The 24,963-nt window shown below is 40.6% G+C and overlaps 3 protein-coding genes across 3 annotated transcripts; 1 reads left to right on the forward strand and 2 right to left on the reverse strand.

Moving 5' to 3' along the window:
- Window positions 1–1,447: 1,447 nt before the first annotated feature.
- On the reverse strand, window positions 1,448–5,931 carry rpl31 (ribosomal protein L31). The gene is made up of 5 exons (XM_079495765.1): window positions 5,877–5,931; window positions 4,732–4,835; window positions 3,722–3,847; window positions 3,049–3,161; window positions 1,448–1,623 (listed from the first exon to the last, which is right to left on the reverse strand). Exons 2-5 carry the CDS (start codon window positions 4,833–4,835, stop codon window positions 1,592–1,594), a joined length of 375 nt encoding a protein of 124 aa, XP_079351891.1. The 5' UTR covers window positions 5,877–5,931; the 3' UTR covers window positions 1,448–1,591.
- Window positions 5,932–7,811: 1,880 nt separating this feature from the next.
- Window positions 7,812–24,854, reverse strand: LOC306917496 (uncharacterized protein). The gene is made up of 13 exons (XM_079495758.1): window positions 23,779–24,854; window positions 19,256–19,322; window positions 13,612–13,727; window positions 12,295–12,491; window positions 12,067–12,204; window positions 11,420–11,543; window positions 11,143–11,320; window positions 10,852–10,993; window positions 9,916–10,056; window positions 9,653–9,705; window positions 9,440–9,532; window positions 9,045–9,127; window positions 7,812–7,960 (listed from the first exon to the last, which is right to left on the reverse strand). Exons 1-13 carry the CDS (start codon window positions 23,836–23,838, stop codon window positions 7,886–7,888), a joined length of 1,467 nt encoding a protein of 488 aa, XP_079351884.1. The 5' UTR covers window positions 23,839–24,854; the 3' UTR covers window positions 7,812–7,885.
- LOC306917500 (stonustoxin subunit alpha-like) lies at window positions 16,329–21,194 on the forward strand. The gene is made up of 6 exons (XM_079495763.1): window positions 16,329–16,404; window positions 18,035–18,302; window positions 18,723–18,778; window positions 19,292–19,328; window positions 20,100–20,153; window positions 20,469–21,194. The coding sequence occupies exons 2-6, from the start codon at window positions 18,044–18,046 to the stop codon at window positions 20,996–20,998; spliced, it is 936 nt and encodes a 311-aa protein (XP_079351889.1). The 5' UTR covers window positions 16,329–16,404; window positions 18,035–18,043; the 3' UTR covers window positions 20,999–21,194.
- Window positions 24,855–24,963: the final 109 nt, after the last annotated feature.

Consider the following 24,963-nt stretch of genomic DNA (forward strand, 5'->3'; position numbering starts at 1 on the left):
TCATCACGAGTCTTCACATGTTGTGAGCTTGTATATCGGCAAATCATTTTTCATGCGACGCGTTGACGTTGTGATCTTGTAGATCGGCTACCGGTATTTATTTTCAACAACCAAATAGTTATAGATGTAAAGTCCTTGGACCATTAATCTAATGTGATTTGTGAGATAAAATGTGAGAGCAACTACACTTTAGAAACAATCCCAAATGAGCAACTATACTTTAGAAGCAAGCCCAAATAAACTACACTTTAGAAATAACTTAAGGCAAAGAAAACGCACCCCGCAACCATGCAGTTGTTGACCATTATTTACAAGACATGGCAACACTGATCATGGGTGTAGATTAAGTACGCTTCATTTACTACCAAATAAATCCACCGGCGCCCCCTAGCGTCCGAGCGCTGTGGCTACACAAACTACAATGGAGCATGTGCAGCAAACACATTCAAAATTAAATAGTGAATACTGGACATTAAAAGTGTACAATTTTGCATATTGAAATACTATAAAGCTGTTTTTTCCCCCTTTCAATCATGGCTGAGATTGTGTCCATTAAAGACAATCAGATCAAGGACCCCACAATTGGCACGAGAATCCCATTTGAAAAGAAATTTCAGACCCCATACGGATTCTTAAAAAAAAAAAAAATTAGTCATTTAGTCTGTTACAGTAGGTGGATCTGAGATGTAGAGTAGAAGTAAAAGTAAAGGAAATTGGAAATATTCAAGTACAAATACCTCAAAATTGTACTCAAGCAAATGCACTTAGTTACTTGTAGGATGTTTGTTCCTCAAACAGTGTGGCTAGGACAGCATCCCAACAGTCACTAAAACAAGTTCTAGATTTGATGGCTATGGTTCAATTTGGGTTATAATGCAAATGTTGGCAAACAATGCTGTCAAAGAGCAACAGAGTTGAAAAGGACATTCAAAGAAAAGTTATTCCCACCATTGCTTGTTACCTCACTTCCTGGGGAGGTAGTATTTAACATGCAGCTCTCAAGCTTTAAGGGTCACCATTTTGATTTAGGCATATATATATTTCTGCATATCGTTGTCAGGAAGAAACCTCTCCATATATATATATATTATTTATTTTTATCAACGGCAGAGCTTTAGATCTGCTACTTTTGCCATTTTTAAATTTGAGTACTGAAAAGTTTTAAATCCCAAAAGGGAACAGTTTTGAACATGAGGTTTCCACCTGTCAAAAGAAATCAAGACAAGATCGTGTTTCTTGAACTACCTTTTTTCTAATGCCCAGATTCTCTTAGGTGTGAGATCTGATTCTCCCTCTTCACAAAACATTTATGTAATAATGGCATGCAGTGTGCACCAAAGTACACATCTGGCACGCACCAAAGTATACATAATGAAATATCAACTTCATTAATGAGTGGAAAGAAACATCACCTTTGGATCAAACACTGAAATAATGACATAACGGATCCTTTCAAAAGTTTTATTCCACTTGCAGAGAACTTACAGAACACAAAGATCCCATTGAAGGTTGAAATGAAACATGCAGAGTGGATAATTAACATTTAACTGCTCCTTTTGAAACTTTTTCTTTTTCTGCAGCGTGGAGACTTCTAGTTCTCATCAACGTTGACTGTTTGGAGACCTGTTGAGGTAAAGGAGAAGATTCATATTAAATCAAAGTCCTAGTAACGACATGAACCCTAGGATCCCTATTCTATGCATGTCATTATTGTCATAGCAGGTGAAAATAGATGATCTACATGCTCACAATGCGTTGCAACATGTCATGTTGAGAGCTTGTATGTTAGCTATTTGACAGAAAGTATACAGGGGTTAATTCCAGACGGAGCAAGACAACACAAGGATTAAAAACATACTCTGCCACTTGTGAAACAAGTGTGAAAGAACCCCTCACACTAGCACTGTTTCATCAACAATGTCAGATGTGGATGTTTTGGTAGCCATACCATGGCAACCAGATGAACATTACATTGCCACTTTGACCACATCAAATATTCTAATCTTAAAACTAATAAACAAGCTTACAACGTGTGTGTATTTTCGATGACGGAAGACATGCCAACTTCTATGGAATCCAAATGGCTGAAATCAGTCATTTGACTGAGAACTTTAATCCATCCCTACACAAAGGGTACCCAAGTTAACCCAACACGTCCAGGCAGGTGAAAATGCTACAGAGGACCTCAGCGTTCATGTCACTCAAAGCACGACTCCAGTAGTTAACAGTTTCAAGTCGACAGGCACTACTGCACTAGATTTGGGCAAAATACAGCCAGCTTTGGGTGATTGTAAATTGCAATTTCTCACAAAATAGGAAAGTATTGCTAAGTAATGTGCACAATTGGGTGTCCTGACAATGAATTCCTTGCATTTGACAACAAAGTGCTTTTACAAATGACCAAAGTTAAGAAATTAATCAAGACTGCACTGAAACGCGACATACCAAAGCCTACACGGGTTGTGCAGTCGACGCGCTGTGATTGACCGCCTAACTTTAACCTCAGTAAAACTATACCTAAACCTAACCTCAGTAAAACTATACCTAACCTCAACCTCAGTAAACTTAACTTGCATGGTTATAAGCACAACCCGTGTAGGAATTAGTATGTAGCCACTGAAACTGATCAGCCATAACCCGAAGGGACTATGAAAAGGCAAATGTCTGTAGACCGTATACATTACACAAGGTATTATACATGGTGTCCTTGTATAATTAATCACTGCTGGAATATTTTGATACAGTGCATTTGTACAGACGTAAACGTCTCTGCATTCAACCAGCCTCACCGTTAGCAGCAGCGGGCACAATACATACAGTGCCAAGGAGACCCATAGCCATCCATCCAATTCTATAAATGCCTGCTAAATCAGTAGTTTTCAAACTTTAAAGAATTTTCAAAATATTTTGTAAAACAATAGATGTACAAGCTTGTGGCACGCTGTGAGCTTGTATATCTGTTATTTTTGCCAAAATCGTTGACACAGACGCTTTCAATGTTTTAAGACGCTGTGTGTCCAGTTGTAAAGAGGTTTAGAATGTGCTGACCTTTGCACGTTGTGACAGGAACGTATGTGACCAGGGTGTACAGTTTGTTGGGGGAATCCTCGTCCTCATTGCGCTTCCTGGAGAGACGCACGCGGATCCTGTACGGCACGTTCCTGTACAAAGACAACAACGTTTAGCGTTAGCGGCTTGAAGCTGAGCAGCCTGGTTGCCAGCCAGACGATCAGATATCCACCTACTGAGAAGTCTGGTTACGTCTATAGAAATAAAGTTTGATCTGATCTACATTCAATGCATGGGTTAGAACTGGGCAGGAATGAACTGGAAATGTATAAAAGCTCACAACATCACAGAATAAATGCCAAGACTTCATGAAGAATTTTCAAAGAATTAGGTTTCAACCTCACAACACGTGAGGTGTTTTGAGCTTGTATATAGTCTATTTTTGGTGAATATTCCCCCCAGAATAGGGATGCTGGCGTTCAAGTGGTAAAAGGCCAAATAAAAAAGGTTCTGTCCCAATGGAAAACAGATATTCTCTCAAGTTTTCCTTGTGACGTACTGGATCTTAGAGGGAACTTTTCACATATTTATGTAGCGTAATATGACATAAGTTTGTGTAATTCAGGGGTGCCCGTGGATGATTACGTTATTTACAGGGGTGACCTGAGACAAAATAGTTTGCAATAGACAACAGGTTGTCCCGTCTCATCACCTGACGCCTTTGCTCCACACCGCCTTGTTGAGACGAGTGTCGATGCGGACATCGGGGGTTCCCATCTCCTTCACGGCGAAGTTGCGGATCTCTTTGATGGCACGGGGGGCTCGCCTCTTGAAGCTCCTGTATGGAGAGACAGGACGGTGGGGGAAAGACATGAGATCGGACAAATACAGCCAGGAATGGATGTTAGTCTGGCTCAATGTGATCAAGATACCCTTATTTAAACTCTAATTATGTGAATCACACAAATGTCCCTCACAACTGATGGCAAATATTAGTTTTCAACAACTATACTAGAGATTCAGCAAGACATTTCTATCAGTATCAATGTTTGATAATTTGAAAAATAAATGTCAAATCATATGTTGGGCTTTATTTAAATATGGTTCCATTAGTTTCTCAATACTTGAGAACTATCCCCCCCCCACACGTGCATACATTGCCGTCCCAAGTAGGAATCAGGTTGAGGATGTGCCAGCGATTGAGGATAGGACCGGCAGACGATAACACACACCGGTACCGAAGACATAGCATTGGCTTTGATCTACCTCCGTACATTACACACATGAGTACTGAGTGACCACATGCATGTTCAAGAAATGGAGGGGACATCCATCTCAGAATCCCTAATAAAGAAGAATCTGTGGCACTTCCAATAAGGACTTACTTTGAGCCTCCTAGCCTGACTTCCACGATCTCGAGGTCGTTCTTTGTGAAATTTCCTCAGGGCGTCTTTGATTTCGAAAATAGACCCCACAGGTCTTAATGGGTTAAATCATGACCAACAATGTGTCCTAAAATCGAGCCACTATACTCCATCAAAAAACATGTATTTTCAAGTATCAAAGCAAACCTATCCACACAACCACTAGCAGAAGGCATGATCGATCACTAGACGTCCTACTCTAGTGTGGAAAGTACCAACACTCCATGGATGTCCAATTGTGCATCCTACTCTTGTGTGTGTGTGTGTGTGTGTGTGTGACTGTGTGTAAAGTACTCACACTCCATGGATGCGCTTGTGAACATTGATGGTGTATTCCCTGGTCACCACCTCATTGATGGCAGAGCGACCCTTCTTCTTCTCTCCTTTCTTAGTTGGGGCCATCTGGAAAAACACAAACTGAACATGAGCCTACACAGTCTGGAAACAAACTGAACATGAGTACAGTCAACAATGATCAGCGACACCACATGAAAATTTACAAGCTCATAGCGTATCACAATGTGTTGTGATGAGCTTTTAGACCAGCCCTTTCCAGCTCAGATATTTGGTGTAAACTAGTAGAGAACGTACAAAAAGCCTGTTTTGATTAGGGTTTCACAGTGCATACAGTGAAGGAAGTCTGGACCAAACCATGTCCTTAGATTGGAGTCCTTCAAACTAAAAACTTTAAGCACTGCGCTACATTAACATTAAAACCTCCATCTTTAGAACTAGACTGATTCTAATGATTTTAATAAAATACTAAAATGGATAATAGTGCAGTTTACCTCATTGCTAAATTACAAAGTATCCTGTTGGACAAAGACAGGTGTTGAGAAATACACTGATTTGTCCAATTTAATTGACCCTTAACATATTTAATGATGTTCTTCATTTATCATCCACTACATCTCAGAAGCTACAATTATTTCACAGCTCTGCTTACTTTTATTCTGCATGCATTTCTGCATTAAATGTCATATAGAACACCAGAGTATATCTTTCTCGGGTATCAAATTATCACTTTGCATTCAGGTAGATGATGCTAACAAACAAGCTAGCGAATAGTGTTGACAACTCGGCAAGCTTTGCTATGAACTGTCAAAACAAACAAGTGTACTTGACATGTAATGTAAAGAAACGAAATAGTATCACGTTTTCTACATGAATACGTTAATACATTGTTTTGGATTGAACGCTACTTTGATTTGGTTAGCCGGGCTTGTGGGTCTGTGTTCTACTGTTTAAGCATGACAAACACCGAGGAGGATTCATCGTCCAATCTCAGTATTAAAAACATCCATCTTGAGGTCCAAACCCGCACGGGGACGTCAACTAAACCCTGTTGAATGATACTAGATCGTTTAAGAGTTGCTTTATGCTCTAAAGGTGAGAAGATGACATTAGATTGAATCAAACAAACATCGCTGTAATTCTACTCACCGCGACTCAGAGCAGAGGCGGAAGTTCGAAAGGAATGGCAACGGACGTTGCATTGTGGGTAAAGGATGTGAGTCCGCCTCCATATGTAGTCCGGGTGGGAACAAATGAGTAAGGGTAACGAACCTGGGTTATGCCAGAGCCATATAATAGAAGAGTTGCGATATTGAGGGGGCAGAAACCGAGCGCTCGAGCGCTGTTCATGCAGCCCGAACTGAGTCAAGCTGGAGTTGGAAATATTGTTTTCAACGAGGGCGGCGCAAATAAGAGCTATAAGCATGTGTGCAACATGACAACTGTTTTAAAGTAGTGTACAGTAACAACTAAAGTCTCTTTAATGTTTATGTTGTACTATTACTAAAAAAGATCATTAAAGCTGGGCTGTTGCCTGAGTCCAATGCATTTCTGCCTTCTGGTCCAGAAGTCTATGAAGTGAACGCAGTTTGCGTAACTCTGTCTATATCTAAGGCTCTGGGTTATGCTTATGATACTGTACTTTGTGTAAACTTTACGGATTTTTCGGTCTCTTTTAGGGTGAAGCAAAAATGGTTAAATGTGCAATAGCCTACCTACACAGAGAAATGTATTTCTGTAGTAGAATTATAACTGTCATGTGAATAAGAGACTAATAATCATAAACAATAATAGTAGCACTACCTGATGATGATCATTACCATGTAATAATAATAATAACAATAATAATAATATAGCACCATTCACAGATAATACAATACAGAGATAATACAATATACGGATATACACAAATGTTTATTTTAAAGTCAGTAGAGATAATCGGTGGAAAAAGTAGTATCAATACTGCAATGTAGAGCTACATTACAAGTAAAAGTTCAGAATTCAAAATGTAGTAAAAGTATTAGTAGCAACATAATGTACTTAAAGTACCAAAAGTAAAACGTATTCAGAATGTCCCATTTCAAGTTTTCAAATGTATACAAATATTTTAGAAAATAGCTACAAAATATATAGGGCTGAATTAATGTGTTTTGTAATAATAATCAAAATCTACAAAGTCACTACTAAGTTTTCAAATAATCGTATAGTGGAGTGAAAGTACAATATTTAGACGTAACATTATTGGAAATTGGAAATACTCAAGTACAAATACCTCAAAAGTGTACTTGCTTCCCACCACTGGAGATAACACAATATACGGATATTGTAACGGCGGGCTCTCTGATTGAGCTCAGCTGTCACTAGAGCACCTTCTAAGCTTCTCTGGGAGGACTGAATTCTACTGCGGAAAGGGCTAGAAATACAACAGGGCTCAACGTGTATCTCTCAAAGGGTGAGGAATCAGATCTGAATGAGGCTTCTGGCTCCGTACGTTTCAGGGCTGCGGTCAGCTAACTTATATTCCACACAAAGAGCTCTGCTGCCCCACCCAAGCCCTTATATATACATGTGACCTGATGTCACTGCCGAGCTGACCGTCGCCCTGGCGACGTCAGTGTGGCATCACTATCCGCGCTGTCCGTTGTCGTGGTAACAGATGTATACTGTATACACAAATGTTTATTTTATTAAGTCAGCAGAGATAATAAAATATGCGGATGCCGGATATACACAAAATGTGTTTTTTATTAAAGCCAGTATTAGATGGCCCAGGCCGGCCTAGTGGTCCGGGCACCTATAGGCTGCAAATCCAGCCAGACAGCATGTCACAGGTTCGACTCCTGATCGCAACGACCTTTGCTGCGTGTCACTCGGACTCCCCATCTCTCCTACCATTTCCTGTTAGCTTACTGTACACTATCAAAATAAAGGCAGTAACCCCCCCCCCAAAAAAAGTCAGAGATGTTACAATAAACGGATATACACAAAACTTTTGAATGACCATGAAAATACTTTAAATGTTCAAATGTTGTAAAACATAACATAACATTATATATTTTCTGTAGAAAAACAAGTTGTCTCCAAGCTCCATTGATGTAGGCATACAAGGAGACAACACTATAGAGGTCCACCAGAATGGGGCACTGTAGCTGAAGTTGTCACTCCTCCTGAACGTTTATCAGCTTCAGTATGATGTCTGCTGGCAGCCCACGTTTGACCAGTTCCTCTTTAAGCTGCAAATGAAAGAACAGTGTTAAGTGATAACAAGTGAGGAAGTTTTTGCATAGTTTGAAACAAGTCCATCCATCCATCCATCTATCTTCAACCGCTTATCCGTAGTCAGGTAGCGGGGGCAACAGCTCCAGCAGAGAGCTCCAGACTTCCCTTTCCAGAGCAACATTAGTAACTTAATTCTGGGGGACCCCAAGGTCAAGGCCAAGGCTGCTGAACCTGCCGAACCTCTGGCACCAGAGCAACCCCTAGATCGGGGCCTCTGCCCGAGGCGATCCAAAGCCAGCAAGTCAAGCTGGAGAAATAGTTTTACCTACCGCTAGGCCTATTATGTTGACTGACATGTGTAAAATATCTCACGCACGCACGCACGCACACGCACACACACACACACACACACACACACACACACACACACACACACACACACACACACACACACACACACACACACACACACACACACACACACACACACACACACACACACACACACACTTGGACTGTTTATTTGTACTATGTATGCTTCTTTTTTGAAATCTTACTTGCATTCACCTATGGCTTCTCAAAGCAGTTTGTTCACGTGTCAGATACATCACAATCACTTTGATTTCACGTGTTACAGGATTGACAAACAACATACTCGCAAATCCTTGAAAATCAATTAGAATCAACTTTCTCACATCACACAATAGACCGACCCATTATCCATTACCCCAATCTGACATGATATGCACTGTAACAGGAAGGCACGCATGCAGGCACGCACGCACGCACACACACACAGCGCAGCTACGCCGTGTCATCGCAACTCTCTTTATTATTAAAACATGGACTTGCTGTCCGATCAAACACTAAATCAATCAATCAAACACTAAATCACACACTACTACTACTATTCTGTACTGTACTGTACTGTACTGCTGTACTGTACTGTACTGTGTACTCTCGCTCTCCCCCTCTCTGCCACTTGGCTCATGACACTAGTTATGCGATTCACAGCCAATCACAGCGTCTGATGACGCATTCTGAGGACGCAATCTCTTTAGATTAGATTATTATTAATATTAGTAGTAGTAGTATTACCTTTGGCAGCACTATTGTCCTGATGTCTTCTTTTGTCAAAGGAGTCTTTGAGGAGATCGCCACTCTCAGGCCACTGCTGCCACCTACAGGAAAGATATCCCAGCATTAGAATACTGACAGGTACAGTGTGATGTTGTTCTGAGCAGAACCACCTGGGAGCGTTTTTTCTTTTTTCTTTTTTCTTTTTCTTCCTCAAGGAACTTGCAATGGAGGACCATCCTCCATTATGTCACAACCAGTTACCTACAGTATACAATCCAAGGTTCTAACTAAAGAACCGTTACTTGATCTGATCTCATTGGTTACATACAATGAATGGACATTCATTCATTACATGAGAATGTAAGTTACAACAGTGATTAAAAAAGGAATAATCATAATTGCATCACACTTACGAGACCCAGGGGTGTAGCTAATTGAGACTTCTGATGTGGGCAGTACAATAATTGTGACTGTTGGTTTTGTAGTTGCAGTCATGGATGTAGTTGCTGCAGGTGGAGAACAAAAAGATGACACATTTGCTTTGAACCTCCTCAAACCACATCATCACGGAATGATGATGGAATGTGAAATATGGTGCAGTTGGAAACAGGTATAGGTTCACCCACCATTTGAGACACTGATAATGACACAGCGAAGCTCCGACTGATATGTGGCCACGCTGAGAAAACAAATATGTTTGTTTTACCTTAATGGTAATTCTGGAATTATGTTTGGCGTTACGACAGTTGCGAGAAAACAAGATTGTTTTATCGAAATAGAGAAAATAGAGAACTAAAAAACAAAATAAAACAAATAACTGATTTTCTGATACCGTAAATAGTAGTAAAGGTTATATAAACAGACAGACATAATTTAAATGGATGCTGACCTGTTGGCCTGAGCAACAAAGCAGACAGGGTGATGTTCTCCATCCTCTGACTGTGATGGCGTCCATCTCAGGATGAACTGTCCCTGTGCTGATCCACTCAGGTTCATGTTGTGGGGTCCACTGAACAACAGCTCAGAGACACTAACACCACCAGAAGAAGAGAACATGGTTTGAAAGTATTTAACATCTGCAGTCCTTCAGAAACATTGGAGACACCATAGATTCTAGAACAACAAAACACCAAAAAATGAATTAATAATTACTAAAACACCAACTAATGAATTACTAATGAATTAATATGTCATGTTCAGAAAACCGTACTACAAGGGACAACTCAAATGACTTAATTTGGTACATATTAATTAATATCCAAAAATTTGAGGAGAGCAACAGGCAAACAATCTTCTTAATTCATAATTGATCAACAGACCTGGCATAATCGAATTGATTTGTTTTCCCTTTACAGTAAGCAATACAATTAATTAATTACATTGTTTTGTCATTTTTTTGTTGCTATTTGTTTTGTTGCTATTTGCTATATGCTATGAACAATGTTCATTATCCCTTCCATGAACTCCTGCAAGAAATGTTACAGCAACCTATCCAGGGTTAGGATTAAAGTTATGGCGTGTCAGAAATAAATCCTGTGAAGTTAATATAGATTCCTGTTTGACTAGAGATCAGAATGAGATAGACACAGTATGGCTGTCATATTAGTAGCCTAGTAGTGGAATATTTCGTACACACCCACATCAGTAACACCCACAAAGACAAATTTGTTTCAAATGAGGCTACTTGGGAATCTCAGCAAATTAGCAATGATGTTAGAGCCAATGTGGAACTGTGGGATAACATGGTGCTGTGTAGTTATAGGGCTGAGTGCTACAGTTTACTACTCTCAGACTAGAGGCCTCAGTCTTGTTGTCTTTTTCTCACGTGGTGCGTGTTGCCTCTGTGTTGATGGTGATTTCCAGTGTGTGACCAACACGGGTGTAGAGCTGTGCCCTGTTAGCCGGGGTGGGAGGCAGGAACCTGGGTAGATACTGTCCCTCTGTACAGCTGGGTACTGTTCCATCCACTGAACACAAAGGGGAAATATAACTATTGTTATGGCTTTACAGTTATATCATATGTTAGATTATTGGTTGAGTAGTCAGGAACCCCTAAGAAAATACACCTGCAGTGCAAGGGTCTATTTTTATATGAACTGAGGATTTTGCTGTGCACCTTTGACAACAAACTGTAGAGGTATTTTGCTGAGAATATCACTGGTACTTCTACTGATCTGAAATCCTGAGCCCACTGTGAGGGTGATATTCTGGTTGGCAAAGTCCTCCATATACAACATGACCACATAGGTACCTTCATTACCGCTGTTGGTCGCAGTAAATGACAAAGTGCAATTCTGCAAGAAGAGAGAATAGGAATAAGGCATTTGAATGAGAAAAGCTCTTGTTTTTCTTATTACTGTATCTGTCCTACAAAATAAAAACATTTAACTCACGTCTGAAACGTTGAGAAAAGGAGTCGAAAGTGTGTCTGGAAATGTGAAAACATTACATTTAACCTGGTCTTCATCTGGGTCAAATGCTAACAGGTTGAAGTTTCTCGCACAGTTAGAAGGAACTCTGAGAGACAAAAAGAGACGGAAGGAAAAACTAAGAAAACGAGTGAAATTACATTATCAGTTTCTTCTCCACTTCTTTATTTGTAGAAATAGTATTAGTAGTATACAGAAATACAGGTATTTTTGGCAGTTATACAATGTGTCTCTTTGACGCATGCATGCGCGCTGATCCGACAGTTACATTTCAACATGTAGCATTGGTGTGGTAATCAAATCATAATTGAAAAATGATACACAAAACTTGGAGACATTCAAGACAGAGGTAAAGTTTTATTTTATAAAAGGAGGAAATTATGTCAGGGTTTCGGAGTGGCAGGTGTTCGAAATGGGGTGGGGTCTTTCGTTTCGATGTGGCGGTGCTTCGGAGATGTGTGTGTATGTTTTAGGCTTTATACCAATTTATGGTTATAGTTAAACTAATCTGATTGTCGTGTTCCATTGCCTTTAAGAAGCAGCTGCCCCTTGAACTCCTTCACTCATGAGTCCTAGTTAGTGTAAGAACAAAACAGCAGTGTAATTGTTACCGTAGTGAAGGTATGATGGTGGTCTGAGGAGACCTGTTGGCTTTCCCAGTGTCAGATCTGGTCCTGAGGTCAACCACCGTGTCAGCAAACATTCTCCCATTGTTATTGCTGTTATGTATCCAGTATGCACTATTTAAACTGTGAGAGAATTAAACACCAATTCAATTAACTTCTGTCTAAAAAGTCTTATTGATTTTGTTGTGTCACAGTGAATCCCTCATCACTCACTACATCTCCAAGTAATCGTTGCTGGGAACCAGTCGAGTCATGATTCCTTCTCGTTGACACCACTCTGTGGTGTTCTGCACCGTGTTCACCTCCAGTAGGGTCTCACTGCCGCAATACGATGGAGATGTAGCATACGAACACTGCCATGTGACTGAATCTGTGCATGACGTGAAGGCTGTCTTGTAGCGCAGAACCACCTGTAATTATAGGACAGAGACATAAAATGTATACTGTAGTTCACGTATCTCGAGAACCGGCCGAACTATGGCGAACCGCAATTTGGGGTTCAGTGTCTTGCCCAAGGACACTTCGACATGTAGACAGGAGGAGCCGGGATTCGAACCGCCGACCCATGGATCATTGGACGACCTGCTCTACCTCCTGAGCCAGTCGCCAAGTAGAAGGCAGTAACAAACTAATTATAATTTTGCGAGAATACTGCCTATGAGAATACTGCCTTAATTCACTTCAGTTTCATTCACTTCAGTGAATGAAAGGCAACAGTCCAGCTTTAATGATCTTAAATAATTTTAGGGCACCAACCCCTCCTATAAACAGCTAGTGTTTAATGTTTGTGTTGTCTGAACAAACATTAAAAATGCCATTGACAATGAATGGAAAATGCACGTCATATGTCTGAGCAAATCGGCTGGGTATGTCGGTGGGAACTCTTGGCCAATAAGCGAACACCATTCTTGATGATGATGTACGATGATTAGAGTGCCCCCCTCACTTCGCTGCATGACCAGCGCTCGAGCGCTGTTTTGTGCCCCCTCAATGACATTTATTACAAGATGTATTTACTTCCCTAAACAAACATTAAAGTCCATAGACGTGACTGGCAAAAAATTACATCATAACAACAATCTACACCAACTCATTGTGAGCTTGTAGATCAGCTGAACTATTTTAAAATGTTTTTAAATAGTAAAAAATGGCAAATAAGTTTAGGGGTTGGTTTAGGGATAAGGGACTTTGAAAGATTCAGTCTTTCAAAGTGGCCTTTACCATTCATATGTCTTTCTCAATTACATATTTTCCAATTGTGAATCACTTTAAAACCCTATCTTTAAAAGGTGCATAATGTTCAAAAATAAAAATAAAATAAAATAAAGAAAACAATTGCAAAGAGTGCAATGGAATGTTTCAAACATTGAGAAGAAGCAATAAAAAACAACGAGAAGAATTATATACTACTAGAACATGGATCAGAAAACATGGAATTCGTATGAGTGAGTTTCATCACAGAATACAAGACAAAATGTTAATCAATAGATATTTAACATTTAACATAATAATAACAGAACCAGTACCTACAGCCATAGATCCATTTGCGTATGTGTCCTTTGGGTTAAAGGTTAAGACAGTCCCATAAAAGTTGTTCCGTTGGGCTCCTCCATGCTGGGCTCCACAGAGCAACAGCAACACCACTGCTATTGAAGAGAGACTCATGGTTTACTGAGGGAATGTAAAACCTACCATTAGGCTTTATACACGCATGCACGCACACACACACGCACGCATGCACACCAGACACTTAAATGGTTTTTCACAAAAATGTAAAAAACACTGCCTGGAATGTCATGAAACCTGTCCGCCCGGCGCCCACCAGTCCGTATTGGTACATACTACATACCTATGGACAGTACGTGCCTCTGTCCGTATAACTACATATCTATCTATCTCCATATTTTAACTTTTTGTGTTTGTCCGTAAATTAATTCTCTCCTTGATCATACTACAGCGTCACACAAAAGCATCAAAAGTAGCAGATCTGCAGCTGCGTTTTGCAATCTGATCTCAATATACAGAATAGACCTTTTGAAATCAGGCTGAAAGTTGACACGCTAACATAATGTTGTACCATTACATGTTGTGAGGTTGCAGATCAGGTATTTTCACAGATTATTATATAGGGAGAATGGGGTAAGTTGAACCACCCCATTTATCTAGAAAACTAGATACTGTGTTGTCATGTGACCTTACATCTAGTAAGAATCCATCATTTACACCTGGCTGTGAAGTTGAGAAGCACATGGGGAAAGTAGAAAACATTATTTTACACAAAAGACTGTTATAAAAAAGCAAATTTACCCAGGTCTAAAATATATCATACATGTTGGTGATTTGCCAATGGTTAAAAACTGTGAATGTGTAATTTAGCAAAGAAATTTAAGTATTATTCTTTCTCATTCTTTTGTGGGTAAAATGAATGACACAGGGGTAAATTCATTTTTTAAAATTATGTCTATGCTACTCAAATTATGCTGAATGACATTTAATTTGGATGTACATATTAATTTAACTCATTCTGCTAAGGATGACATTGGATGAGTATAATTATTAAAAGTCCCAGATAGCCCAGAATGACATTGGACGAGTTATTATTTAGTTCACAATTCACTTTGCCGTGACGTCATTGAATATTTTCCCTCCGTCCACACTATCGTTAGCGACGATCTTTAGATCAGATTGAGGTCATACAGAACATTGATGTTTTAGGAGCTGAATAAAAAATCACTGCGACCTCGCAGTACTATATTAGCGCTTCTGATGAAAGCTGATTGATTGTTACTTCCAGTTCACCAAATCAGCTGGTGGCTCTTCAAAATAAAGGCTTAAGGCTGAAGAGCTCTCTGGTGGCACGGAAGCGACTAAAATTGACCTTACACGTGGCGCTCAAAGAGTTAAAGCAGCTATAACAAGAAGTTTAAAACAGTTTTTAATATAGTAGGGTGACATTGATGACATCAAAAATACAACCAAAGGCCTGGGCCGTGGCTCAGCGGTCCAGGCACCTTGGCTGGTATAACCCAGTCTGGCAGTGTGCTGCGGGTTAGACTCCCGATCCCGACAGCCTTTACTGCATGTCACCCCCAATCTCTCTCCCCATTTCCTGTCAGCCTACTGTCTGTCCCTCCATACAAAATATAAAATAAAGGCGAAAGCCACAAAAAAAAACCATAAAAAATTAATACAAAATACGACCAAATCAGTTGAGCTGTTCCTGAGAGCAATTTCCATAAAAGCCCCTATATGATGAGAAATCCCGATTGTTCAAAATTGCATATTTGTGGGGATAGAAAATACACAGGGGAGCTCAAAAACACAAACATATGTTATAAGATGTGAAAACGCCAACGAAAAGCAAGGTGCTTAAAAACCTTTCTGAACACCAAAACTCCTAGAACCTGGGCCTGGGGGACAATATTTCAAAGATATTGCAAAAGGGCAAAGATCACAGGGGGAACGTCAGCCCTTGTATAAAAAATATGAATCATGTTACATAAAATCATAACTAATTTTACTGGCCATTTCTAAACAAGTCATCCACTGAGAGTGTCATTCACTGCCTCTGTTCCAACCTGTCATAAATGTTATCATGTAACTATAATCATTGTGATGTACACACTACACAGTAAATCCTACATTTGTCTGTAAACACAGTCTGTAAAACATGACTGTGTGTGTGTGTCATTGTGATGTACACACTACACAGTAAATCCTACATTTGTCTGTAAACACAGTCTGTAAAACATGACTCTGTGTGTGTGTGTGTGTGTGTGTGTGTGTGTGTGTGTGTGTGTGTACGTCTGCCTGCTTTACAGCAGATCAGCCCATTTCCCAGAAATGGGCGGAAGAACAACAGAAAGTGAAAGTATGCAGTCTGCTGAGTGACTTAGTGTTCAGTGAGTCAAAGTAGAGGCTAGATAATAAACTCCTGGCGGCCTGAAAAAGTAAATTTGTTAAAGTTAAAGTACTTGCTTTTAAAATCACTTAAATGTTCAAAAAAGTACATGTTCTTTGACTGGCCTGTGGTTTTCACAATGCTTGCACAGAACCCTGTAACTCTGAATCCACATAGTGAATTAGTGACAGTCTGACACCATTATGAACTACAGTTACATGAACCAAACAGCACAGCAGCGTTCTGATAAAGTTGTGGTGGTCTGTGTGTCTCTGTGTGTGTGTGTGTGTGTGTGTGTGTGTGTGTGGGGTGGGTCGGTCAGTTCAGAACAGAAATGAAAGTAAACTCCACGTGTGGTGTTGATAAGAGAAGGAGACATCGTATGAGAAACCATTCTATACTCATCTATTCCTTCTGTTCAGGTGAGTTACACGTTTCTGTCAAATATATACCAAATATTAAATAAAAGCTATATCGGAAATGCGCACTGGGAGCACACTTGCCTATTAGTTTGTATCAGCTGTGCGCTCAGTGTGCCTACATCCGAATGCACCCATGTCGGGCGGGTGAAAACCATTAAACATAAAAAAAAAGTTAATTGTCAGGAAATGTAGAAAATAAAACTGTGTTCTATTGTAGTTATTGTTTAGCTCACAAGCAAATACTTCTCAGAAAGACTTATCCTCTTTTTTTTTTTTTAAATAGCAGCATCTACAAAACTTGATTCAGGTTATGTGGTTTGTAACTGTCATCACTTCCCTGTTAGCATAGGACTATATAATTGCTTTATGCTACCACAATATTTTGCATATAGTGGTCACAACATTTATATGTACATGTTATCTCTTTGGTATGTTCCATATGGGTGTGTCACATATACTGTCATATTGCTTGATTTACTGTATACCCTGAAATCTTGAATAAACAAAACTGTGGGGAAAAAAAAATAGCAGATCTACAAGCTCGCAGAGCTTTCATGTGACACGGTAGTATGACTAAGTAGAGTAGGCTAGTAATTCACAAATAATAGATATTTTTGGTAGTATGTGAATTGTTTTGGACTGGAAATCGTACAGCCCAAAAGATAAACAGAATCATGGACCAGTGTTTCCAATGAGTAGTATGCTAGCTCAGTGGATTCATATAGGAATGTGGCATCTCTGATAAATGATGGTGCAATTAAAAGTAGCAAACGTTTCGGTCCTAGGACCTTCGTCAGTGCTATATCCTGTCTGATATAAACCTGTCTGATAAAAACAAATAATACATAAGCCACTTAAAAAAAAACTGTCCGGGGTGCTTCAAAAAAGCCTTTAAAAAAGTGTAATGTACAGTAAGCACATAGCAATATTATAGTTTGCATAGTTCGCTGTCTAATGATTAACAGGATATTCCTTTTAATCATTAACTCAGCTTCTATGAGGGATATCTGTGACACTTCATGTGGGCTGTATGCCGTTTGATTTCTCAGCCGTCTGTGATGCCAAACAGGGTATAACCTATATATACCTTTTCTTTTGTTTGTAAATTATTTACCCAGGGTAGTAGCTGCATGAGCACAAGCGCTCATTTTCACGCCCTGTACATAGAGAAACACACGCACATTAAAACCTGGGAGCTGGCCAGTACAACCACAGTCTGATACTGTTGTGATGGGAACTGACCAGTACAACCACAGTCTGATACTGTTATTTATAATACTGTTATTAATAATACCTAGCCGGACCAGACCCAAAGCCTGACAAATATGTGACCAATTGGACTCGGCACCGCCCGTGCCCACAGCCATCACGGCACCCTCTTTGAGAACCACTGGCTTACAGGTTAACTAGTGATGAAGCAATTATTTTATATGATATTACAGCACTGTAAATAAATCTTTGTAGTACCATTTCACATTGCATCTGAGTCAAGGTTTATCTGATGAGTTTCAAATCCGCTAGATTTAAAGACTGGAGTCCATAAATTAAGCAAGGATTTCCACGTACTAGTCAAGGTAAAAACTGTTCAGAGGAATGAAGCTGAGATGTTAACATCCTCGGTTTGTACCAGGAATCAACCATGAGGCAATGTATCTTCAACATCCTGGAGGACCTGGGAGAAGAGGACTTCGAGACATTCAAGTGGTTTCTGCAACAACCTGATCAGGTGAACGGTCTCAAGGGAATCCCATTGAGCCAGCTGGAGAGAGCTTCGAGGACCAAAACCACTGATCTGATCATGCAGTTCTACGCTGGAACTGAAGCTCAGATCATGGTGGACATCCTGACGAAGATGAACAAGAACGATCTCGTGCTGAGGTTTACAAACGCATCCAAAGGTAGGTGAAGAGAGGGTAGATAACGTGTGTGTGTGTGTGTGTACATATACATACATACATACACACACACACATGTAGTACTGATATATCATTGCATAATTTTAACCTGTGTTTTTTCATAATTTAACGCCCTACTTGATCATACTTCAGCGTCACACAAAACTCTTAAGCCCAACACACACCGTCTGTGAATCGGGTGCGCAGCGACGCGGCACAGTATTGCCGCGCGTCTGACACCACCGGTGTGGGATAGGTTCATTGAAAATAACGGAGGTGGCTGTTTTTACGTGCGGCGTTCACAGACGGTGTGTGTTGGGCTTTACTGATCTGCTATTTTAGAATTTGAATCCTGAAAAGTAACAGTAGGTTTCCACCAGACAGACGATATACAGTATATAATACACCTCTTTCTTTCAACAGGGATGTCCAGTGATGTTGTGCCACATGGGAACACAAAAGGTCCCTCACAGCATAAGGTAAAACCTTTTTTCTTTTTTAATTCTCGTCACTTTACAATCGCTCAGTATCTTAACAACCAATCAAGATTCATATTGATATCCTAACAATTCTTTTTTTTTGCCCATCTAAAAATATCATTAAAAGACTGCATAACCAATGGGACTATTTTTAGCCGGATAATCATGATACGGAGCTAGAATTATGACACATTGACGCTCCAAAGGTAACTGTAAACCGTAACTTATGTTAATTATGGCAATAAAGCTGTTAATGCACTGTGACTATGAGGTCAAAGTCCACAGGCCAATCACAGCACTTCTCTAAGCCTAATTATTCCGGAAATCCCAGACCACAAAAAAACCACTGATTTTTCAAAGTTCAGGTTTTATGGGTGTAATTGAGGTCAGGAAATACTAATATATTGTTCTCTACTGGGCAATGTAGTAATGTATTGATCAATTTACTAATGTATTGATTTCTACTGGTCAACTTACTAATATTTTGATCTGTACTGGTCTGTCTCTCCCCAGAGCTTCCAGTCTCCCTCCACTTCCACTGGATCTGCAGGTGAGATGAATAGTTTATTTTATTGTTCAGTCATCATGTTATAAACAATGGGCGAGAGAACACTTGCTTTGCTGCTAAAGGTCTGTAGGGGAATTAATCTGGTCTCATGAAGTAAAATAAAGTAATAGTTGTACTTAAAACGCCTCAATCATCTAATTGCCATCCAATGTGTAAGAAGAAATGGCACCCTTTTCACATTGGCCTATTATGGCGCCACCAGGAGGCCACAACCTGACCTGCCCTGGTGGAGACCTGTGCCCCGAGGGGCACTTTATCTAGTTTCATTTAAAATGCCCTAGACTCATGAGGAATAAGGACTGCGTTTCCATAGGTAGACAGAACAAAACACATTGTGCCCATACTTTACCCAGTGCTTCAATATGTTTCAGTATTGAACTAGTCTCGCGTGGCATCCACATGCTACTGTTGTACAGGCTGTCAGACAGTTTGGGACACGGAAGCTCATTTGATGATTAAAGAAGAAAGCGGGTGTGAAGCCTCCTTCCCTACTTCCGTTTTGTCTTTACAGTCACATTTATCCTAATCCAAATTAAAATCATCAAAGCATAATATAATGTGCTGCTTAGCAGAATGGAAATTAAAATATAAAATGTAAAGGTATTTTAAAATATATTTTTGTGAACGGAAATGACAGCTTCTGGATTTCGGGAGGTGTAATTCCAAACTATAGCATTCTGAGATTGTGGAATAGTTTGTGAAATGAGTTGAGGTCCTTCATCAGTATTGTGTCATGATGTTTCTGATTTCCAGTGTCTGCAGGCGATCTTTCACCAGAGCCTCAGACCAGACGAGAATTTTTTCAGTGTGAGTACATGTTGATCACCCACACACACACCCACACACTAAACTATGCCTAAAAGGTTAAACCCAACCTTATTCCTAACCGTAACCTCAGTAAAACGGTGACAAAACCCAACCCTATTCCTAAACTTAACCCCAGCACTAACTATGAATAACCCTAAACTTATTTCTAACCTAATTCTCTGTAAAATGAATACAAGAAGAGCCCCACCGAGCGGTCGGTGTGAGGTCAGCAGGAAAAAATGTGGGTGAGCGTGTTTTAAGGTGAGCGTACCAGTTCGCATTCTGATCATGTCTTTGTGTGGTGTGTTCTCACAGACGCCCGGCGACTGTCCCTGGACCTGAACACAGTGCACAACTGGGTCTCCCTGTCAGCGGGGAACAGGAAGGTGACGTACACGGACCAGGAGTACCAAAGCTACCACGCCGACACGCAGAGATTCACCGTGTTCACTCAGGCGTTGTGCAGCGAGGGTCTGTTTGATGAACGGCACTACTGGGAGGTGGAATGGAGCGGTCAGGTGGTCATCGCAGTCAGTTATAACGACATCCCCAGGGACGGCGCCGAGTCACTGTTCGGAGCCAATGACAAGTCCTGGGGGTTGATTTGCTCCGACCTAGGCTTCACGTTGAAACACAAGAAACGTGAGACCACGGTGTGCGGCCCTCGCCCCTCCAGAGTGGTGGGGGTGTACCTGGATCACCGTGCAGGCACTCTCTCCTTCTACAGTGTTACTGCAACCATGAGCCTCATCCACAGAGTCAAGACCTCATTCACACAGGCTCTCCATCCAGGCATAGGGCCTTGCAGTGTGGGGTCTACAGGAGAGCTGTGTGAGATATGGTAGTGCCAATGGCCTAGTGTGCATACTACAGGCTTAGGCTCTAATGCAGCCTGACAGCAAGTCTCGGGTTAGATTCCCAAGCCCCGGCGGCCTTTGCCAGGTCTCAAAGAGATAGGGACTCTCACTCCCCATCTTCTTCTTACATTTTTGTCCCACAATTTTTTGTAACTCTGTTTTTTCCACTAAGTGTAAATTGTCTGTAAACGCCACATTCCTCCACCCAGGGCTTAAAGCCAAAAACAATCCCAAGACTGAAAATGTTTTTTTGCAAATCTGCACTGGTCTCATTAAATGACCCCTATGAGATCCTCAGGACTGAAATCAGTCCCCAGGACTGAGAACTTTAAAATGTGAGGTGATGCTGAAAATCAGTTCTCAACGTTCTCATACATGGGGACATCTGCTATAGTTTCATTAAACCAGTGTGATTTGATCCATTTGTTTTGTCTTCATTATAAGGTCAGGGAAAATATGTAATATATGTTGTCTAATTCATGTATACATGAGAACAGTCTATATTGCTGGTTCTCAAAGTGGGTGCCGTGACACAAGCCCAGCGGTGCCACAGAATACTTTGACAATATTTGGACTTCATTCATATCTCTTCAGTTTAACCACTTTTAAAACCTCCTTGCTAAAAAATAGCAGATCTACAAGCCTGTTATCTACAAGCTACAAACGCGACACGTTGTGTGAGCTTGTAGATCCGCTATTTCTGGCGAATGTTCCCCCCAAATTAGGGATATCTGGGGTTCAAGTGGTTAAATGTCAAGTATGAAGTTATTTTCAATCTGTCCTAATGGAAACTAGCCTATTCTCTCAAGTTTCTACTTTTATGTAAGAATCAAATAAAAGTTCTACCCCTGTGCATACATTTTTGATTTAGTCAATCATCCAATAATAATTTAACAGCTCACTGAGTAGGTGTGAACATTTAACTCTAGGTTCTCAAAGTGGTGTACCAGCTCAGTGGCCTTGTGGTTAGAGTGTCCGCCCTGAGACTGGGAGGTTGGGGTTCAATCCCTGGCCGGGTCATACCAAAGACTCTAAAAATGGGACCCAGTGCCTCCCTGCTTGACACTCAGCATCAAGGGTTGGATTGGGGGTAAGTCCCTGCGACATACTAGCGTCATGTCCAGGGGGTGTACTTGTACATCAAGCTGCCTCACGCTACAGAAACAGGAGATAGGCTCCTGCCCTATGGGCCTCATGGCTCGGCAAGGCTACTTTTTACTTCTCAAAGTGGTGTCTTGATTGTTTAAACATGATGCCATGAGCAGCTATGCTCAATAACAAGCTTGATAAGTCCAAAGCTTATTGATGACGTGTACTCAATAAGCTTGTTATCTTATTATTTCGGGTATCGAGCTCCATCCCTATTCAGGGGGTCTCTGGCAAAATGTGTTACTACAGCAGAACAATCATTTTCATCACTTCATCCATATTTTATGCATTGGCTATTTAAAAAAAATCAGATAAGGTCATAGCAAGTGCAAGTGCAAGTGCAAGTTTGTACATCTTCTGTTTGATAGGCCTATCTCACAGCATTTCCCCGCCCCCTTTTGGAGCTAATGGTGTTATTTTTTCTGCGGTTTTCTGCGGTCCATAGACTTAGACAGACTTAAAAGATGTATTTTCACAAGCCACAAACTACCGTTTTGTAAAGGTAAGGTTTATTCTACTTATTTGAGTTGTTATACCATTGTGTTTTCTTCATATTATTATCGGTCTTTGACATTTTAACATTAGGAAATGTACTTAGATTCTCCAGAGAAAAAAAGTGTAAATGCCTAATGTTAAATGACACCACTAGCTACCGGAAGGGGGCGTGGAAAGGGGGCTGTGAGATAGGCCTATTGGAAGATTTTGAACAACCTTGCATTGTAGAATCTTCTCTTCTGGGGGTCCCTGGCACAAAACATTTTCAGATGGGGGTCCATGTCGAATGGGGGTCCCTGTCAGATGGGGGTCCCTGTCAGATGGGGGTCCCTGTCAGATGGGGGTCCACAGCCAAATGCATGTCATTTTGGGGGTCCTTGGCATGGAAACATTTGAGACTCAGAACCAGTGAGTTACAAACAGCATACTAGATAGTGCGCAGTGTGATCATTGGACCAGTGGTTTTCCTCATTGTTTAACTCATTGTCTAGCTCAGGGGTGCCCAAAAGGTAGATCGTGATCTACCAGTACATCACAAAGGCTGTGCAGGTAGATCACATGACATGCATGAAAAATAAAACGAAATAGAAAACTGGTTTGGTATCCGACACTTGAATAAAGTGACTTGATTGATTGACATCAAAAAGGGGCCCATCAGCTCAAATCCACAATGAGTTTTCAAGAGTGTTGAGCACAAACATCAATAGTATTACAAAGTTATATACATATAATAAACTACTAATTCTATTTCAACCCCTCAATTTCCCATTCCAAGTGGGTTTGTCTTATGAAACGCCAGCAGCATTATTCCAAAGCCCCCTCGGGTACATTTTGGAACTATTTTCAGCAATTCGAATTCAGGTATAGTGTGTAGTTTGATCTTTTAATAAGATAATAGGTATAGTTTGATCAACAGAATAAAGGTCATTCAACTAGCTTGATGCCCAACAGTGTTCTTCTGACACCTGTTGGACAAAGGGTGAAACTTCACGTGATGCATTTAGAAGGAAGGTTCATTTATAATTCTACACTGATCACTATATGAGCCTGTTCTCTCGTAAGAGTCACATCATCACTGAACAAGATAGCCTGCAGTGCAACCTGGCAGTTATTTTTTCACTTACCATCAAATCTACTGTGAATCCTGCATCACAGAGGCTGCGCAGGATCTCTGGCGACGCCATGACTTTGATCGAACATGAAGACAAACGGCGGATGTTCCATTCCTTCAGGTGTCCACATCTTTGTTAGATCTATTTTCACAACAGATTAGACATCTATCTCACTTTTGACATTTATTTGACAATTAAAAAAAAGTAAAAAAGGAAAAAAAAAGAGAAGGGAAATCATCAAATTTAGGTGTAGAACTAGAATGTTTTACCACCACGTACGACAATTCTTGATCTTCAGACAACTGGAGCGTTCATGGAACATGTACACAGCTTTAAAATCAAAAAGGTACAACCCTGTCTCATGGTACATGAGAAACGCTCTGCATCAACACAGCTTTATCATCAAAAACGTTAAGACCTCTTAACTTTAAAAGAAGTCACGGTTGGCTGAACACCTGAACAGGGCAGCGGAGTGACAGAGATCTGTTAAGAATTAGTCTGTGTAGGATGCAGTGAAACACAAGAGAAGATAAAGTCTTTCCCCTTCAGTCTGTGTTCCGGAACAAACAGCGAGCATGATGCACGACATCCTGCTTTCTCTTAATACAAGAACCGCTTGTTTCTGGTTTCTCGGACATTGCCTTGGTACAGTCAGGTCCCCATGCTTACACATCGTTAATCTGGACAGTCAAAGGGTTTCTTTTTAGATACAGAGTTCCGTCCTCCTACTGTGTGGGCTTTCTCCTAACCGTACATTTCTTTACAGTGCCTTGTGGGGAAGTGTGGGATTGTGCGTGTTAAGGATGTTCTCCATACAGCAGTGCTTCACCTCTGGTGGGGTTGGTGGTAAGAGTCTATAGAGGGCTGATCAGTCACTTTTCAGTTCATCTCTGGTGGACATTTTGCCAAACCATTCAAAACAATTATAACAATACATGGAATGTAACACTTCCCCAACACGTGTAACAACCTACAGTACATTCAAATGAAGGAATGGTTGCAATGGCAGTGCTCGTTTCTCAGTGGAATCAGTTCGTTTCAAGTCTCTTCAGGATTTCAGTGCCTTCGGTATATGGTTAGAGTCACTGTGACAAAAGTCTGCGGAAATGTGGCCCGTTAATACTTTTGACGTCAGCGGTGTAAAACAGACAAAGCCAAAGACATCACGTCATTTCCACAGTTGTATAGTCTTCAAGC

The sequence above is a fragment of the Electrona antarctica genome (assembly GCF_951216825.1).
Source record: "Electrona antarctica genome assembly, chromosome: 24".
In the NCBI taxonomy this organism is placed as follows: Eukaryota; Metazoa; Chordata; class Actinopteri; order Myctophiformes; family Myctophidae; genus Electrona; species Electrona antarctica.

Bases quoted from the DNA above. Each gene is read 5' to 3' on its own strand.
- LOC306917500 (XM_079495763.1), top strand. From the start codon at position 18,044: ATGAGGCAATGTATCTTCAACATCCTGGAGGACCTGGGAGAAGAGGAC. The intron at 18,779-19,291 runs GTAAAACCTTTT...GTCTCTCCCCAG, and splicing joins AAGGTCCCTCACAGCATAAG to AGCTTCCAGTCTCCCTCCAC. The intron at 20,154-20,468 runs GTGAGTACATGT...GTGTTCTCACAG, and splicing joins CAGACGAGAATTTTTTCAGT to ACGCCCGGCGACTGTCCCTG.
- LOC306917496 (XM_079495758.1), bottom strand. From the start codon at position 23,838: ATGGCGTCGCCAGAGATCCTGCGCAGCCTCTGTGATGCAGGATTCACA. The intron at 9,533-9,652 runs GTGGGTGAACCT...CTCCACCTGCAG, and splicing joins CATTATCAGTGTCTCAAATG to CAACTACATCCATGACTGCA. The intron at 7,961-9,044 runs GTAATACTACTA...TTTCATTTGCAG, and splicing joins GGACAATAGTGCTGCCAAAG to CTTAAAGAGGAACTGGTCAA.
- rpl31 (XM_079495765.1), bottom strand. From the start codon at position 4,835: ATGGCCCCAACTAAGAAAGGAGAGAAGAAGAAGGGTCGCTCTGCCATC. The intron at 3,848-4,731 runs GTGAGTACTTTA...CTCTCCATACAG, and splicing joins CACAAGCGCATCCATGGAGT to GAGCTTCAAGAGGCGAGCCC. The intron at 3,162-3,721 runs GTGATGAGACGG...GTCTTTGTACAG, and splicing joins GTGTGGAGCAAAGGCGTCAG to GAACGTGCCGTACAGGATCC.